The sequence below is a fragment of the Narcine bancroftii genome, chromosome 5, assembly GCF_036971445.1.
Source record: "Narcine bancroftii isolate sNarBan1 chromosome 5, sNarBan1.hap1, whole genome shotgun sequence".
NCBI lineage: Eukaryota > Metazoa > Chordata > Chondrichthyes > Torpediniformes > Narcinidae > Narcine > Narcine bancroftii.
In genome coordinates, this window is record NC_091473.1 from 255,692,728 (window position 1) to 255,709,880 (window position 17,153).

Here is a 17,153-nt window from a genome sequence, read left to right on the forward strand (position 1 = left end):
TCCAAGGCGTCGATGTTAGATCCCTGAAGTATTCCCACTCTGTTCATGAATAGGAAGTTCCCTGATTTAGATCCAAGTAGGTTGTGTGCAGTCATAGGTGTGAGACAGCTGTGAAATGTCCATAAGATAATCTTTAACCATTTCTTTTTTCTTTTCAGCGGCAGCTAGTCTGGCAGGAAGGAATGTTGGTAAGAAGGACGTCTGGGCTACACATGCTTTTCTTTTTCCATTTAGTGGCAGTGGGTGCAATTGTAATGGGCCATTGGTGAGACTACCTTGAGTATTGTGTGCAGTCTTTGTCTCTGTATTTGAAGATGGATATTCTTACTGTTTAAGGAGTTCAGAAAAGGTTCATCGGACTAACTCCTGGTTAGCAGAACCAATAAAAGAGCATTATAGTCACTGGTGGTTTGGAGGGACCTCATGGAACTTTAAAATGTTCTGTCAGAATAATATTTCCAATGCAAACAGTGGGTCAGCCAGCATCCATGGGTAGAAATGGGCAGTCAACATTTTGGGTCGGGACCCTTTCTTTTTCATATTCCTAATGGCTGGAGATTCCAGAGCAGAGATGACAGTATGAGAATTAAATCCATTAAGACTGAGATGAGATATTTTGCAGAGAATGATTAAAGAGCTTGACATCATTTTTCAAGTGGATATCGTAAACAAAGCTGCAGCAGGATACTGAATCTGGATGATCATCCTTGATCAATATGATGGTTGGAAAAGGTCTTCTCCTGCTCTCATTTTCTATATAATACATTGTGCAACAAAGATAAAAATCCTGTGTTCATGGACAGAGAAATAGTCAACATTTCAGGTTAAGGATACTTTATCAGGCCTGAAGAAACGAAGAAATAAACCTGTTAATTTATTTAAATTGCAGAATGGAGAGAACAGAACAGATATTTAATGAAAGGCTCCAGACCAAAGTTGTGAAGGGAACCAATACTGTAAATTCCCTCAAGGCAGAAGGAAAAAGAACCTAGGATCAAAATGAGATCTATAGAGAAATGTCAAATCAATTTATTATCACCTGATTGTACAAGTACAACCCAACGCAACCGTGTTCTCCGGTCTTTGGTGCAAAACACACAGACACATAACCAGACATAACACACAGACAAACAATACATATGCAGGACAAGGATTCATCTATACAAATAAATAAATAGATTTTGCTTCATGAATATGAGAGTCTCGGGTGGTCAGTGTGAGCAGTTGCTTTGGCCATTCAGGATTCTCACTGCCCGTGGGAAGAAGCTGTTCCTCAGCCTGGTAGTGGCTCTGATCCTCCTGTATCTCTTCCCCGTCGGGAGCAGCTGAAAGATGCCATGTGCGGGGGGGGGGGGGGGGGTGGGGGGTCCTTGATGATTTTACGCGCCCTCTTCAGACAACAATCCCAGTCAACTGCATCGATGGGGGAGGGAGACCCCAGTGATCCTCTCTGCCACTCTTATGGTCCTGTGGATTGACCTCCGATCCATTTCTCTGCAGCAACCGTACCCACACTGTGTTGCAGGTGGCCAGGCTCTCGATAAAACTCCTGTAGAATGTTGACATAATGGTGGACAGTAGCCTTGCCCACTTCAGTTTTCTCAGAAAGTGCAGTTGCTGTTAATGTGGTTAATTCTTCAGGTAACCATCAATGTAAATGGGTCATGAAGAAATTCAACTGTGAGCCTCAAGGACTCTCTAGCTTAGGTTGGGTGTTCCTAAAGGAATGTAAGAAAACAAGCTGGGAGCAGGATGAAAAATTAGCCACAAACTACTGAAAGCTTTGCAGGTAAAAGGTGTAAGCGGGTCAAAAGCCAGCACTGGGACTGTTTTCAGTGGATAGTAATACATAGGAAAGAGAGCGATATATGGAATCAAATGGAGAAGGGATAATGGGTAGATGGAATCACGTGCAGGAGAGAGTTGGACAGAGGCTGGCCAGTGATAGGTGGAGCCAGGTGGGTAGGAAACAATGGGACCAGAAGGAGGAATGGAATGGGAAGAATAAATAAAAGAAAATTAAGTGGACAGACGATTGTGTGCGGGAGGAGAGCACTAGGGATGCGAGCTAAGGGGGGGTGGGGGCGGGGAAGAATGAAGCAGTGACGAAGATACAAAGAAGCCCTTATGTTAGTTGGGTGGGAAGATGCATTGCAAATGAAGTTTAAAGTGGTCAAATCTCATCCCTGTTCATTCTAAAAATGGGAAGAGATAATTGTGCAAATGGTGATAGATTGAGAAAGGGGTGAGTACACGGAGACTTCCAGTGTGTTTGTATGTCAGTAACTGGAAGCAAATGTTGAGCTACAACAAACAGTCTAGAATGCAAATGGTTTTGGGTACAAGAGGAAGGATGTCTTTCTGCAAATCCACAGAGTCTGCTGAGATCTCCTTTGAAGTTTAGAGGACATCTGAGGAAAGATGTCCTTGCAATACAAGGAGGTGACAGGAGTTTACTTGACTGATTTCTGGAATGGCAGGATTGTTGTACAAGGAGAGATTGGGTCAGTTAGGCTAAATTCTCTGGTTTAGGAAATGAAGATGATCTCATTGAAACCTTTACAAATCTCTAGAGATCAAGCAGGCTAGATTTCAAGAAAGGGTTTCCAGTGGCTGAAAATTCAGATCCACAGGGGGGATCACCATGTCAGGATGTAGGGTGGAATTATCACGAGTCTTGTCTTCACCCAGAGAGGAATTCTCTATCAGAGAAAGTAGTGGAGGCCAAGTCATGAAATACATTGAAGAAGGAGGTGGATATATTTCTTAATGTGGAAGGGATGGAAGGATATGGGAAGAGGTGGGGACCAGATGCTGAAGTGGATAATCAACCATGATCATGTTGAGATTCCCATCTCATATCCTAGCTTCTGTGATCCTCATGTCTGTTACCCACATGTACAAGTCAAGTGTTCACGTTTACAGCGTTCAGTTAACTTAAATATTCATGTTTCCTCCTGTAGGTCAGCAGTATGGATTGCTTATCATCTTGGGTACGTCATTTCAAATAGTTTTCTCCTTTAATTCTGCCTGCAGCACAACTTTTTGTCACCAGCATTCTTTCAGAGATGAGTTTCATTTGTTCATTCTGAGTTTAGCCCATTTTAGAAGAGAGACAGCTGCATTAAATATGTTCGCACAAGAACAAAGCAAATGGAAGTTTACCCCATGTTTACTGGGTCATTTTTATGCTTGCTGATTTCCATGCTTTTTTGCTTTAGTCTGCTTAAATATCCTTGATTTAATTTTAATGTAATTTAGACATATAACACAGGAACAGGCCATTTCAACGCATGAGCCTGTGCCGCCCAATGACACCCTATTAACCTACAGCCCCTGGTACATTTTTGAACAGTGGGAGGAAACCAGTCTCCGGGGAAAACCCACTCAGACACGGGGAGAATGTACAAACTCCTTACAGACAGCGCGGGATTCAAACCCCAGTCCCAATCGCAGGTGCTGTAACGCCGTTGTGCTAAGCATTACGCCAACCGCGCTGCCCTTTTGATGTTAATCAAGTTTTCTTTTGAAATTTCATTGATACACTGTTAATATTGGAGCATACTTTTGTGGGTTAGTTCAAGTGACCTTTTCTTTAGTCAGGGTGGAGTTCAACAGTTCCCTTCAAAATTACCTTTCCTTTGGCCACGGTGGGATTCAACAAATCCCCTTTAAAAGTGACCTTTCCTTTGGTCACATGAAGCCACTTAAGCACAGTATTCCTCAAAGAGCTGCTGCTCCTGTGCCTGCTTCCTTAATGGGCTCTGATTAAACAGTACACTGCTTCTTTAATATGTTGGTCACATGGTCTCAGCACCTGTGATCCAGGTACACTTCCTCTCTCTTCAGAAGTAGTGAGAATGAGTACATGCTGTCCCAATCTGCTGGCAGCCACAGTCATCTACAGAACTTGCAGGGTTTACAGCTTGATTTGTTCTTTTAAAGTGACGGTCCCACTCAGTCAAAATGAACTGGGAGCAGGTAATAGCATGTATAATCGCACAACGATGCCAACACATTGTCTTAGTTAACTGACCTAAAAATGTTTGGCCGCTGATTTTCATTTCTACTCAGCATCTGATGTCTCTCATGCCAGTGTTCAAAAACAGTCAGCCAGCATTATGGATTCCAGATGCCCCGTTTCCTCTTTTCCATGGTCGCAATGTCTCCGAGAAACCTCTCCCCGTGTCCGTCACCGACTGCACCAAGATCAGCGGGGAAGACGTCCAAGGGCGAATGGAGAAAATGAATTTTCAGTGACCTGTTGCACCACATGGTTTTGTAGGCTAGAAGTAGTCTTAAAATATGACAGGAAATCATATCTAAAAACAGAACGTGAGTGGAATATATTAAGGCGATTTTCACGATCAGCCCCCCAAAATCCATTAAATATTCCAAGAAGTGTCCAGGAAGCAAAATGTTCTTTGTCCAGTGTTAGTTGTTGATGATTTCAATTCTTGGACTAAATTCTTCCCATTCTTTGACAACTTGAAAATATTTTGATTCCTAATTCTTAGAAATAAACAGTCCAGGTTGAAGCACATTTACCATTGTTGATCCACTCACTCAACATCCCATTGCAACATTATCTAAAGTCATGTTCCACCTAACGCGTTGTCACTAACCGTCGTACAGACACAGATCCTCTTACTCAAAGTAATTTACAGTGGAGGCTGAGGTTCCTGCACAACAGATTTTCATGGTATTTCATCTGCTGGCTAACTTCTTTAAATGCCTATTACTGAATACTGTTGGTCACTTAGAGTAAAATCTGTCCAAAAGCTTGGTGATTGTTTTCGAACCAGATACTCATTTCCTGGCTTATTTCTCTTAACTTTTGAAAAAAAAGTTTTAAATTTGTTTTTAGCTGTCTTTACCACAACAATTATTTAAAAACACACCATACTGGAGAAGCTCAGCTGGTCAAGCAGTGTCCTTTATAAGCAAGGGTAAAAATACAGAACTAGCCTTTGAGGCTTGAGCCCTTCATCAAGGAATGGAAAAATGTCAGCAGGCATCCGATCAATAGAGTGGGTGGGGGGGAGGTGTGGTTGCAAAGGCAGGAGGTGATAGATGGAAAAGGGGGAGAGGGGACAGCAGAGATCAAGGGGAGGAGGGATGGCTAGGGGAAGGGAGGGAGGAGAACTGGAAAGGGGATGGGAAGGGGGAAGAGGAGAGCAGGTTAGCAGACTCCGGATATTAATGCCATCTGGCTGGAGAGCGTCCAGATGGAAAATTGGGGGTTGTTCCTCCAACTTACAGGTAGTCTTAGTGGGATAGTACATGAGGCCATGGACAGACTCAGGAATGTGTGACTGTGACACAGAACTGAAATGGTTGGCCACTGGGAGGTCTCTGTCACTGGTGCGGACAGAGAGAAGGTATTCAGTGAAGTGATCTCCTAGTCTGTGCCACAGATGTAGAGGAGGCTACAAAGGGAGCACTGGATACAGTAAATCAGTCCTGTGGATACACAAGTGAAGTGTTGCTTCACTTGAAAGGCCTTTTTGAGGCCCCGCACTGTGGTGAGGGAGGAGGTGTGGGTGCAAGTGTGGCCACTCCTGCGGCCACAGGGGAAGGTGTCAGCGGGGGAGGGGGGAGATTGGTGGGGAATCACGGAGGGAGTGGCCCCTATGGAAGGCAGAGAGGGGAGGAGAGGGGAAGCTGTGACTAGTAGTGGGGATCCTGTTGTAAGTGCCAGAAATTCTGGAGGATAATGTGTTGGATGTGGAGGCATGTGGGGTGTTAGGTGAGCACAAGGGGAATTCTATGTTTGTTGTATTTGGGGGCAGAGGGGAACAGAGCAGATGAGTGGGAAATGGAGCAGATGTGGGTGAGGGCTAGATTGATGGTGCTGGAGGGGAAGCCACGTTTGTGGAAATAGCAGTCATTTTGGAAGATCTGGACTGGAAGACCTCATCTTGGGAACAGGTGCAGTGGAGATGGAGACATTGAAAGGGTTGGAGTCCTTGCAGGGGACAGGGTGTTAGGAAACATAGTCCAGGTAGTTGTGGGAGTTAGTGGGTTTGTAATATATGTCGGTGGAAAGCTGAGATGGAGACAGAGAGACCCAGGAAGGGGAGAGTGTTGACCAGGTGAGTTTGAGATCGGGGTGGAAGTTGGCCACGAAGCTCATTGCGGGTGCATGAGGCAGCCCAGCATTGTGTGTTTTTATTTCAATCATGATGACTACAGATTTTCATGTTTTAATTTTAACACTCATTTAAGATTTTTTTTTACTGTGCAGTCACCGTGATCTACCCACTTAACCAGTGCTGAATGTGTCATTTCTGTGCTTGGACCTTAACTTTCTGTCTCAAGACATTAATTGAAAGAGATGGGAATGTTTTCTGGTGAAGAAGAGTTTTTTTCCTGAAGAAATAAAATCTTGATTTTGTCTTTAGTTGTATTTCTAGTAGAGTTTGGTTGAGTTTTTCATCTATGTGAGCATGCAAATGAGAAATCACGCAAATAATAAAAGGTCCTGTCATGTTTCACGTGACTTTTAAATCGGAATTTGACCTGATCAAGTTCTGTATGATATTATAGAAAATTAAAAACACCACGCACAGTAGATAGAATTATTAACTCTGTAAAACAGCCCTGAAGCAGTGACTCAATATGTGTCTTTAAAACTGAAATATTTGACAGCAGTTCCAATGTACTCGCAAGCAGCTGGTTTGACAGAGACGGTGAATGTAACTACAAGCTGATTTTAAAGAGGAAACGGAACATGAATGTGTATTTGTTTCAGTCAAACCTTACTTGATTTTTTAAATCTGTTTGTTTCTTAAAAGGCCCAACATTCTACTTTGCTCTCGTCGTCTGAGAGTATGAATATATTTTGTAAATTCATAACTGAGATCAATATAGCTTGTGCAATTTTAGTACTTTCCAGTTTTGATGTACTTGCTGATGGATTTAGCTGAGTTGAATACTGACTGTGTTTTATGTTGTGTTGAAATGAGGACTTTAAAAGACTGAACAAGTAAGGTATTCTGTTGATATTCTAACAATGGAAAAAGGACATATCCTCATCACAAAAGTTTCACTGAGGAAACTTTAACATTGGATTTAGAATATATAAAACAAATAAACTCACTTGGGTGTATGCAACACCATCAAATTCACAGGGCATATTATTTTAAAAATATCACAAAGCTAAAAAACTGTTGGAAATATCAAAAATAGCTCACAGAATTGAAATACTGATGTTGTGATTGTAGTAAAACACACCCAGATGCTGGTGGAACTCAGCTGGTCTCGCAGCGTCCATGGGAGACAAAGCTATGTCACCCACGTTTCGGGCCTGAGCCCTTCTTCAAGGAATGAGCAGAATCAGCCAGAAGCAGGAAATCTCCGAAAGTTGCTAATTCTGCTCATTCCTTGAAGAAGGGCTCAGGCTGGAAACGTGGGTGACATAGCTTTGTCTCCCATGGACGCTGCGAGACCAGCTGAGTTCCTCCAGTATCACAATTACATGTGACTGCAGACGTTCATGTTTCACTTGAATTCTATGATGCAACCAGCAAAAATAATTCCAGATGGGCACCTACTGGACACCTTTTTTTAAACAACCTGTGGCAACAGACATTTTAAATATTTCTGCCAGAGCCCTTGCAATTTCTACATTAGCCTTCCTTAAGGTCCGAGAGAAGATTTTGTCAGGCCCTGTGGATTTATCCACCTGTGGCGGTGTTAACTGGCCCTGTATGTACCACTGTGCTGGCGGGGCAGCTGCAGAAGATGGTGCCGTCGGGGCTTGCTCACTGCCTCGTGGCTTAGGCTCATGCCACAGGCCATGTGATGGCATCACCGCTGTGTGGGGCAGAACTCTCGTTGGCCTTAAAGGGGCGCGTGCGAAATTCTACTGGAAATCCCACTGGGTCTAGTGGTGTTTTCTGTGTGTAGCAGCTGCTACATTGGTGACCCCAATGAGCCCAGATGATATCTAGTCGTCAAACATGGATTCATTGGCAATCAGCGCCATCTCAGTTAAGCTCCCTCCTTTCTGGACCCACTGGTCCCGCACGTAGTTCGGGCAGGCGGAGGCACAGTTTTGGCTCTGGCAGATCACCTTGCACTCCACCATGTTCTACCACATGGTGAGTATCCTCAATGAAGAAGCGGCAGCCAGAGTGGATGACCTGATCCCCGAGGAGGGCAAGGACATCACCCTCAAAACCCTCCACCTCAGCACCTTCGGGCTCTTCCATCGGTAGTGCGCGGCCAGGTTGATGCACCTCGATGGCCTAGGGGACAGAGCCCCATCCACATTGATGGATGAGATGCTCACACTGGCAGAAGGTCACAAACCCTGCCTGATGTTTGAGCAAGCCTTCCTCAAACAAATGCCGGAGGACATACAGCTCCTGCTAGTGGACAAGGAATTCTCTGATTCCAGGAAGGTCACAGCCCACGTCGATATGCTGTGGTGGATGGAGAGAGAGAATGAGGCCACCATGAACCAGGTCACCCACCCTGAACCCAGTTGACCACAGCCTGCCCCTAGACAAAAGATCGAGGAGCACCAGTTGACCTGGTGCTTCTATCACCAATGCTGGAGAGCACAAGCCCACAAATGCCGCCAACCCTGCTCGTACCAGGGAAACGACTGGGCCAGCCGCTGCTGATGGGTGCGATGGCTGGCCACATGAACAGCCTCCTCCAAGTGGTGGACAAGACCAATGGTCGGTGTTTCCTGGTGGACACTGGAGCAGAGTTGAGCGTGCTGCCTTCGACCGCCCTTGAGACCCACATGAGAGTATGAGGCCCAACCTTGCGGGCAGCGAACAGCATTGATATTAAGACCTTCAGCACACGGATTGTTCAGGTACACCTCGGGCAGGATAAATACTGTTGGAAGTTCCTACTGGCCACGGTGAGAACTGCGCTGTTAGGAACCGACTTCCTTTGGGTGCACAGCCTGCTGGTCAACCTGAACGGCAAGAGGCTTGTGCATGCCCATACCTTACAAACCCTACGTCTCGAGCCGTCTAATGCACACAGGCCAGGGATAGCAACCATCTGCATGCCCAAGGACGAGTACTCCCGTATCCTTGACGAGTTCCTCGACATCTCACGGGCCACAGTTCTCTGTCTTCGTGCCACAACATGGTGCCTATCACCACACAGGGCCCTCCGATTCATGTCAAGGCCAGACGACTGTGGCCGTAGAAGCTGCAGTTGGTGAAAGAGTTCTCCTGCCTCCAGGAGCGTGTCATTGTCTGCAGGTCGGTTAGCCCCTGGGCATCTCCCCTGCACATGGTCCCCAAGACCTCTGGGGGTTGGCGCCTGTGTGGGGACTACTGCTAGCTCAACAACACAACTACACCTGATCGCTACCCCATCCCCCATCCAGGACTTCACGGCCAACTTGCACAGCGCCAAGGTGTTCTCTAAGGTTGACTTAGTCAGGGGCTACCACCAGAACCCCGTACACCTTGATGACATTGACAAGACCGCCATCATCACCCCGTTTGGCCTGTTTGAATTCCTGCGGATGCCGTTTACCCTAAAGAACACAGCCCAAACCTTACAGCGGCTCATGGACACAGTGGACAGAGACTTGGACTTCGTGTTCATCTATATCGACAACATCCTCATTGCCAGTCGAGATCACAATGAGTACAAGACCCACCTCCACACACTGTTCGCCCTCCTGGCTGAATTCAGCTTCACCGTCAACGTGGTCAAATGTCAGTTCGGGAAAGAGTCGCTACAGTTTTTGGTCCATACCATCACCATAGATGGGGCAGCGCCATCGCAGGACAAAATCAGGGTCATACAACAGCAGTTCCCCAGGCCGGACACTCTCAAAAGCCTGCAGGAGTTCACCTGGATGGTCAACTTCTACCATCGTTTTATCCAGGGGGCCGCACGTATAATGCGCCCACTGTTCGCTCTGATCACCTCTAAACAAAAGACACTCGAGTGGTCGAAAGAGGCCAAGACAGCCTTTACCCAGACCAAGGCAGCCCTTGCGAGCACCACCCTGCTGGCCCACCCCCGACCTGACGCCCACACAGCACTCTCCGTGGATGCATTTGCCACGGCAATCAGGGTGTCCTAGAGCAAGAGGTCAACGGGCAGTGGGGCCCCCTGGCATTCTTCAGCCGGCACCTCTGACCACTCGAGTTGAAGTACAGCGCGTTCGACTGAAAATTCCTGGCTTTGTACCTCGCGATCAGGCACTTCTGCTACTTACTGGAGGGCAGACTGTTCACTGCTTTCACAGACCACAAGCCACTCGCTCAGGCCCTCGTCATGGTCAGCACGCCAGCAATGACACCTTTCCTATATCTCGGAGTTCACTACCGCCAACCGACACCAGGCGAGTAAGGACAGTTTCGTTACCGACGCACCTTTCAGACCGACCATCCACAACTTGTCCCCTGGCCTGAACTACGTCCAATTAGCTCAGGTCCTGAGGGACGATGAAGAGATGCAGGCCCTTCGCACTGCCATCACCCGCCTGCGCCTTGAGGACCTGAAGCTGCCAGGCAGCCACGACATGGTGCTGTGAGATGTCTTAACAGGCTCGCTGCGACTGATAGTCACCCTGCAGTGGAAGCAGGAGGCATTCTGGGCGATCCACGACCTGGCTCACCCCTCAGTCAAGACGACGGTGCGCATGGTGGCGGAACATTTCGTCTGGCATGGGTTAAAGAAACAAGTGGCCCAGATGGCAAGAAATTGTACGCATTGCCAAGCATCCAAAGTTCAGCGCCATGTCAAAGCCCCAATGCAGCATTTCGACCCACCAGCCAGAAGGTTCAACCATCTCCATGTTGACATAGTGGGCCCCCTACCAGTGTCCAGGGATACCCACTACCTCCTGACCGTGGTCAACTGGACAATGAGGTGGCCAGAAGCCATCCCCCTCAAGGATACTCCTGCCGAGTCCTGCGCCAGAGCCCTGCTCGCGAACTGGGTCACACGTTTTAGCATCCCAGCCCACATGACCAGTGAAAGGGGCACTCTGGCGAACCTCTTGGGGATCCAGCTCCACCACACAACAGCCTATCATTCCCAAGCGAAGGGACTCAGAACGTTTCCACCGACACCTCGCGGCGGTTCTCATGGCGTGGCTGAGAGGTCCCAACTAGGCAGACAAGGTGCTGTAGGTCCTTCCTGGGATTCGAACAGCTCTGAAAGAAGACCTCCAAGTCTCATCCACAGAGTTCGTCGACGGAGTACTGCTGTCGCTGCCAGGGGAGTTTCTTGGAGCAGACGCCGAGCTGGGAGGTGAGACCCCGGTGTTACTCATGAACCTCCATAACAAGCTCACCTCATTAACACCCCCACCGCCAACCCACCATGGCGAGCATCTGGCGAACGTCCCCAAAGAGCTGGACTCTACAGAGTTCGTTTTCATCTGGCAAGGCCTGCAGCACCCGTATGAGGGCCTGTACAAAGTCCTCCAGTGATCGGGAAAAGCCTTTACTCTGGACATTGGGGGAAGGGAGGAACTTTTCACAGTTGACCGCCTAAAGCCGACACACGTGGACTTGAGCCAGCCCGTGCAGATGGCACAACCCAAACGGAGGGGCTGATTGCTCAAGTGGTGGGTTGCATAAGCCAGTTCTGTGGGGGGGGGGGTTGTGTGGCGGTTGTAAGCGAACCGCCCCGTTTGTCCAACCACGCTGGCGGGGCAGCTGCAGAAGATGGTACTGTCAGGGCTTGCTCACTGCCTTGTGGCTTAGACCACTGCTCGCGCCACGGGCCACGTGGTGACATCACCACTGCGCGGAGCAGAACTCCCGTTGTCCTTAAAGGGGCGCGCATGAAATTCAAATAAACAGTTCTACTGGAAACCCCACCAAGTCTAGTGGTGTTTTCTGTGTGTAGCAGCTGCTACACACCCTTGCTTTTTTTTTGAATATTTTATTTTAGTTTTCACAGACTTACTAAGTCTAATAAACAAAGCCATCCATGTACATATTCATACCCAAAGTGCATATTTGTCCCCACCCCCCTTCCCCCAGCGAATACATCGAAACCTGTAATGAAAAAGAATGATGGTGGCAATGCCATTTAAAAGAAAACACTAAAAAGGAAAGAAAGGAACTTGAAAGAAAATTAAGCACCCTTATTTGCTTTAAGGCAGCAAGCACCCCCTCCTCTTTAATCTGTATTGGTTCCGTGACCTCACTGCTTGTTTTCCTTATTTCTCAGAACTCTTGTCAGTTTCCTGAACAAATCCAATTTAAGATCTCCCCAATGCCTTTTGTCTCCATGCATTGCCGACCTCTCTGATCTTCAAGAGGTCTAATTTTGTCCGTTTCTATATCTGTAGAAGCCCTTAGGATTTTCCTTCACCATGTCTGCCAACACAACCTCATGTCCTTAAATTGTTTGTACTCCTCAGGTACCTCATTGGTGGCCTATATCTGCTATACAGCTCTCACTTCTTCTTCACCTGATTCCCAATATCACTCTCAAACCAAGTTTCCTTAAGCCTTTGAACTTTGTCTTTAATCCTGACGGGAACCCAATCTCTGTCTCTCAAAATTTCACCTCTGAAGGCCTCCCACTTATCAAACACACTCTTGCCAAAAAAACAATCTGTGCCAATCCATGCTGACCAGATCCTTCCTCAGCCTCTCAGAATTACCCTTTCTCTAATTAGAATCTCAGCCCAAGGACCAGATCCATCCTTCTCCAGGTTTAAAAATAATATTTACACACAAATTCAAAATCTCCTACTTCCAAAAACACATTTGATTATTCAAAAATAATTATTGCTCTGTATTAGGTTTCAAGTATACTGATTAAAATAGTCACTATCTTTAGAATTTCATAGTAAATATCTATTGAAACGTTGTTTGGTCTAAATGTACAAAATATGATCATAACAGGAAATGCTGATCTACTATTTTCTTGGTTCCATGATTTGTTTGTTGATGTCAGTCCCCTCATCGTTTTTTGATGTTTTTTAGTGTTCTCATGTTTACAGTGCAGTGAAATGGGATTCACTAGAAGTGTCCTGTACTGACGACTGGTCCTGCCTCCTGCTCCTCCCCCTGGGAGCCCGTGTATAACCCTGGTTTCCCACCTAAACCCTGAATCCCTCTGAACCCTACTTGTGTTGTAAGCTAATAAAAGCGTTAGTTCTCCCTCTAATCGAGTGTGAGCTTTTATCTGCGCTACATACAGTAAACCTTGTATTCACTTGACTTCAACTCTAAGATTTTTCTGTTTTCAATTTTAAATGTCACAGGAGTAAAGGATAATTCTTCACTTGAAAGTTATGTTGGGGTAGTGACTAAAATTGTAAATGTAAGGTATCGATTAGTTCATTATAATTTTATTCATCAATTATATTTAACTGCATAAATATTAAAATATTAATTTTATTTCTTCAGATTTATGTTTTAGATGTCATAAGAATGTGGAGGTTTTTTTTAACAGGAGGAGTTTTTAGAAGTTATTCTGAAAGTGAAATTTTCATTAGATCCTTTGGTATTTTTGTTGGGTTGAGTTTAGAATTAAAATTAAATAGATTTCAAATTGCATTTTTGAGATTGGCATTAGCTGTGGCTAGAAAATGTCTGGCAATTACTTGGAAAAATGAGACTGGTTTGAATATCCAGAGATGGCATCTGGAGTTGAAGTCTTGTCTTCCATTGGAGAAGATAACATAGAATTTGCGTGATAATTATTTTTTTTATCGTAAAACTTGGAGCCCGTATTTGGATTATATGAGGTTGAATTTTTAAATCCCCTCGCCGCACAGTAGGGGTGTTACTCCATCCATGGAATTAACTGATGAATTTTGTTGTTATGGGTGATCTCCTCCTTATTTACCTTGCTTTCTTCTTTTGATGTAGAGAGGTGGGTTGGGGAAGGGGGGTGGGGGGGGGGGGGTTAGTTTTGTATGTATTTTTTTGGAATTTTGGATGAAGTTTTATACATTAATTGTATGTTTCAATATCTGCATCATGAATTAATAAATAAAATCTACAAAAAACAAAGTTATTGGGCCATACAGCTTGGAAACAGGCCATTCTGCTCACCGCATGCATGCGAATCAGTGGGCATTCATCTGGAAATATATTGGCTGGTTTGGGAATTCATGTGAAACATGAAAATCTACAGATGCCGTGATTTTAGTAAAAATACACAGTAAATGCTGGAGGAACTCAGCCTATCTTGCAACGTTCATAGGAAGTAAAGATATGCTACCAACGTGTTGAGCCTGAGGCCTGAGCAAAGAGCAGGAAGGCATCAGAATAAAGACTGAAGACTGGCATGGGGAGGAGCCCAGACCAACAAAAGGGATTAATTGGATATGATAAATGGAAAGGTGAGAATTGATTTTGGCTCCATGAGGCTGAGGGAAAAGGGAAGAAAGGAAGAGATAGAGCTGGGGAAAGGTGACAGGAGGAAAGAGAAGTGGAGGGGATTTAATGGAAACCTGAGAAGTCTATGTTAATCCCATCCAGTTGGACAGTGCCCAGACGGAAGATGAGATGGTGTTCCTCCAATTTGCAAGGGAAATTCAAGTGCCCAGTTCAGAAGCCTGTGGAAAGTAGTGAACATAGCCAGATCTATCACAGGCTCCAACCTCCCATCCATTGAAGACGTCAAGGAGGCAGCCAACATCATAAAGGATCCTGGCCACAACCTTTTCTCACTGATGCCTCCAGGCAAAAGGTACAGAAGCCTGAAAACCAGCACCTCTTGGTTCAAGAACAGATTCTTTCCAAAAGCTATCAGATTTTTAAACCTCCCCTTACTACCCTAATCACGGACACACTCCTCAGACAACACAAAAGGCTGTTTGCACTACTCCAAGTCACTTTCTTCCACTCGGATTTCGGTAAACATTTATGATCTATGTATCTTCTGCATTTCAGAATCAGAATTTATTGTCATGAACAAGTCATGAAATTCAGTGTTTTCAGTGCATAAAAAGTAAGGCAGTGTTTTTGGTTCATTATTCATTCAGGAATCTGGTGGCAGTGGGGAAGAAGCTGTGCTTGTGTCGTTGAGTGCTCGTCTTCAGGCTCTACCTCCTTCACAATTGTAGCAGAGTGAAGAGGGTATGGCCTGGGTTGTGGGAACCTTGAAAATAGTGGCTGCTTTCTTAAGACACCGCCTCATGTAGATGTCCTTGATGGACTGAAGTCTGGTGCCTGTGATGTCACAGGCCGAGTTACAAACCCTCTTGTGTTTATTCTTGTCCTGAGATTTGGTGCCTCCGTATCAGGTAGTGAAGCAACCAATTGATTGTAGGTTTAAGTGGACAGAGTTGAAGTCATTTGCTTTTAACATTATAGATGTGAAGTGGTTTTGAAGTAAGAAAACAGCAATGATTTCATGTCATGTGATGAGACATTTTCAGAAAACATTACTGCAAAAAGAGTAGTTTTGAAACCAGCTGAAGGTACTTGACCATCACAAAATGGTCACACAGGATTGAAATGAAGTAACAATCCTTTGGAAAAGGAAGGCTGCTTGTGTTCTCCTTATAAAAACGAGGAACACCAAAAAAGTGAATTTGAAGAATTTAGCCACTTCCGCTTTCTCTTTGAAAAGAGGACAGATTCATCATGACCATTTCTACATGGCCATGAAACCCTTGCCTGGGTTTGTGAAATCATTGCGGTAGAAAAACAAATTCAAAATTTCCATGCAAGAGAGGAAAATCATTCGTATGAAGAAACAATTATTTGAAAACAAACCTACAAGAAATTTGTAAGTTTTCAGAGGTTTGATGCCTCACACTTATTCTATAATTGCTTGTTCAAAAGGGACGGACTCCACTTGAACTGGAGGGGGACCAATGTGCTGGCAAGCAGATTTGCTAGAGCTTTGGGGGATGGTTTAAACTAGTTTGGCAGGGGGGTGGGGAACAGAGTGTGAGAGCAGAGTCAAGGAAGCATGGCCACCTAGATAAGAATAAAAACGATAACAAAGGTAGGATGGAGATTAGGGTAGAAGATAGAAAAGAGAATGTATGTGAGGGTCATTCTCTGAATTGCATATATTTTAATGCAAGAAGCATAGTGAACAAGGTAGATGAGCTGAGAGCATGGATAGATACTTGGGGTCACGATATTGTGGCAATTAGTGAGACCTCTGGGGAGTATTGAGTGGGACAGGATATTTTCAAGTGAGGGTGTAAATGAGAATGGAGGATATTCAAAAAAGAAATTTTGAGGGTACAGAGTAGTTATGTCCCAGTCTGGATCAAAGGAAAGGCTGGAAGTCATAGGGAGACTTGGTTTTCGAGGAATATTGGAAATTTGGTTAGGAGAAAAAGGGAGGTGTACAAGAGGTATAAAGAGCAGGGAGTTGAGAAGTTGAAGGAGGACTACAAGGAGTGTAGAAGGAATCTTAAGAAAGAAATTAGAAAGGCCAAAAAAAGGCACGAAGAGGCTTTGGCAGACAGAGTAAAAATAAATCTAAAGGGTTTCTATAAGTGCATTAAAAGATTAGTGAGGGATAAAATTGGACCCCTTGTAGATAGCGAGGGTAGGCTGAGTGAGAAGTCAAAGGAAATGGGGGAAATTTTGAATGATTTCTTTGCCTCAGTATTCACTAGGGAAAAAAATATTGAACCAGTTGAGGTAAAGAAAAATAGTGGGGAGGTCATGAAGCATATAAGGATAACCGAGGAGGTAGTGATGGCTGTGTTGAAAAAGATAAAGGTAGATAAATCTCCGGGACCGGACAAAATATTCCCAAGGACACTCAGGGAGGCTAGTGGACAGATAGTGGGGCCATTAACAGAGATATTTAGGATGTCACTAGCCACGGGAGTAGTGCCAAAGGATTGGAGGGTGGCGCATGTGGTTCCGCTGTTTAAGAAAGGGTCTAAATGTAAACCTGGGAATTATAGGCCCATGAGTCTGATGTCTGTGGTGGGCAAGTTGATGGAAAGTGTTCTGAGGGATGGTATTTACAATTATTTGGAGGTACAGGGATTGCTAGGGAGTAATCAGCATGGTTTTGTCAGGGGTAGATCATGCTCGACAAACCTGATTGAGTTTTTGGAGGGGGTTACGAAAAAGATTGATGAAGGGAAAGCTGTGGATGTTGTCTATTTAGACTTTAGTAAAGCTTTTGGAGGTTAGGAAAAAAGGTGGAGGCATTAGGTATAAATAAGGAGGAAGTGAAATGGATTCAGCAATGGTTGGATGGGA

At 45.1% G+C, this 17,153-nt stretch overlaps 2 protein-coding genes across 4 annotated transcripts in view; both read left to right on the forward strand.

Moving 5' to 3' along the window:
• LOC138765261 (C4b-binding protein alpha chain-like) overlaps positions 1–7,126 on the forward strand; it is a 50,948-nt gene extending 43,822 nt beyond the window's left edge. Inside the window, exons 8-10 of one of the 3 annotated variants that reach the window (XM_069942300.1) lie at positions 159–188; positions 2,964–2,993; positions 6,248–7,126. In XM_069942300.1, the coding sequence (XP_069798401.1) occupies positions 159–188; positions 2,964–2,993; positions 6,248–6,279 (92 nt within the window). In that variant the 3' untranslated portion in view covers positions 6,280–7,126. Of the gene's footprint in view, positions 1–158; positions 189–2,963; positions 2,994–4,096; positions 5,000–6,247 lie in introns of those variants that run through there. The other 2 variants (XM_069942298.1, XM_069942299.1) reach the window with 2 other exon arrangements.
• Positions 7,127–10,633: 3,507 nt separating this feature from the next.
• Positions 10,634–17,153, forward strand: part of LOC138765557 (C4b-binding protein alpha chain-like) — a 77,880-nt gene continuing 71,360 nt past the window's right edge. The window contains exons 1-5 of the mRNA XM_069942590.1: positions 10,634–11,117; positions 11,182–11,425; positions 12,959–13,037; positions 14,498–14,658; positions 15,035–15,047. Coding sequence (XP_069798691.1) covers positions 10,634–11,117; positions 11,182–11,425; positions 12,959–13,037; positions 14,498–14,658; positions 15,035–15,047 — 981 coding nt within the window. The remainder of the gene's footprint in view (positions 11,118–11,181; positions 11,426–12,958; positions 13,038–14,497; positions 14,659–15,034; positions 15,048–17,153) is intronic.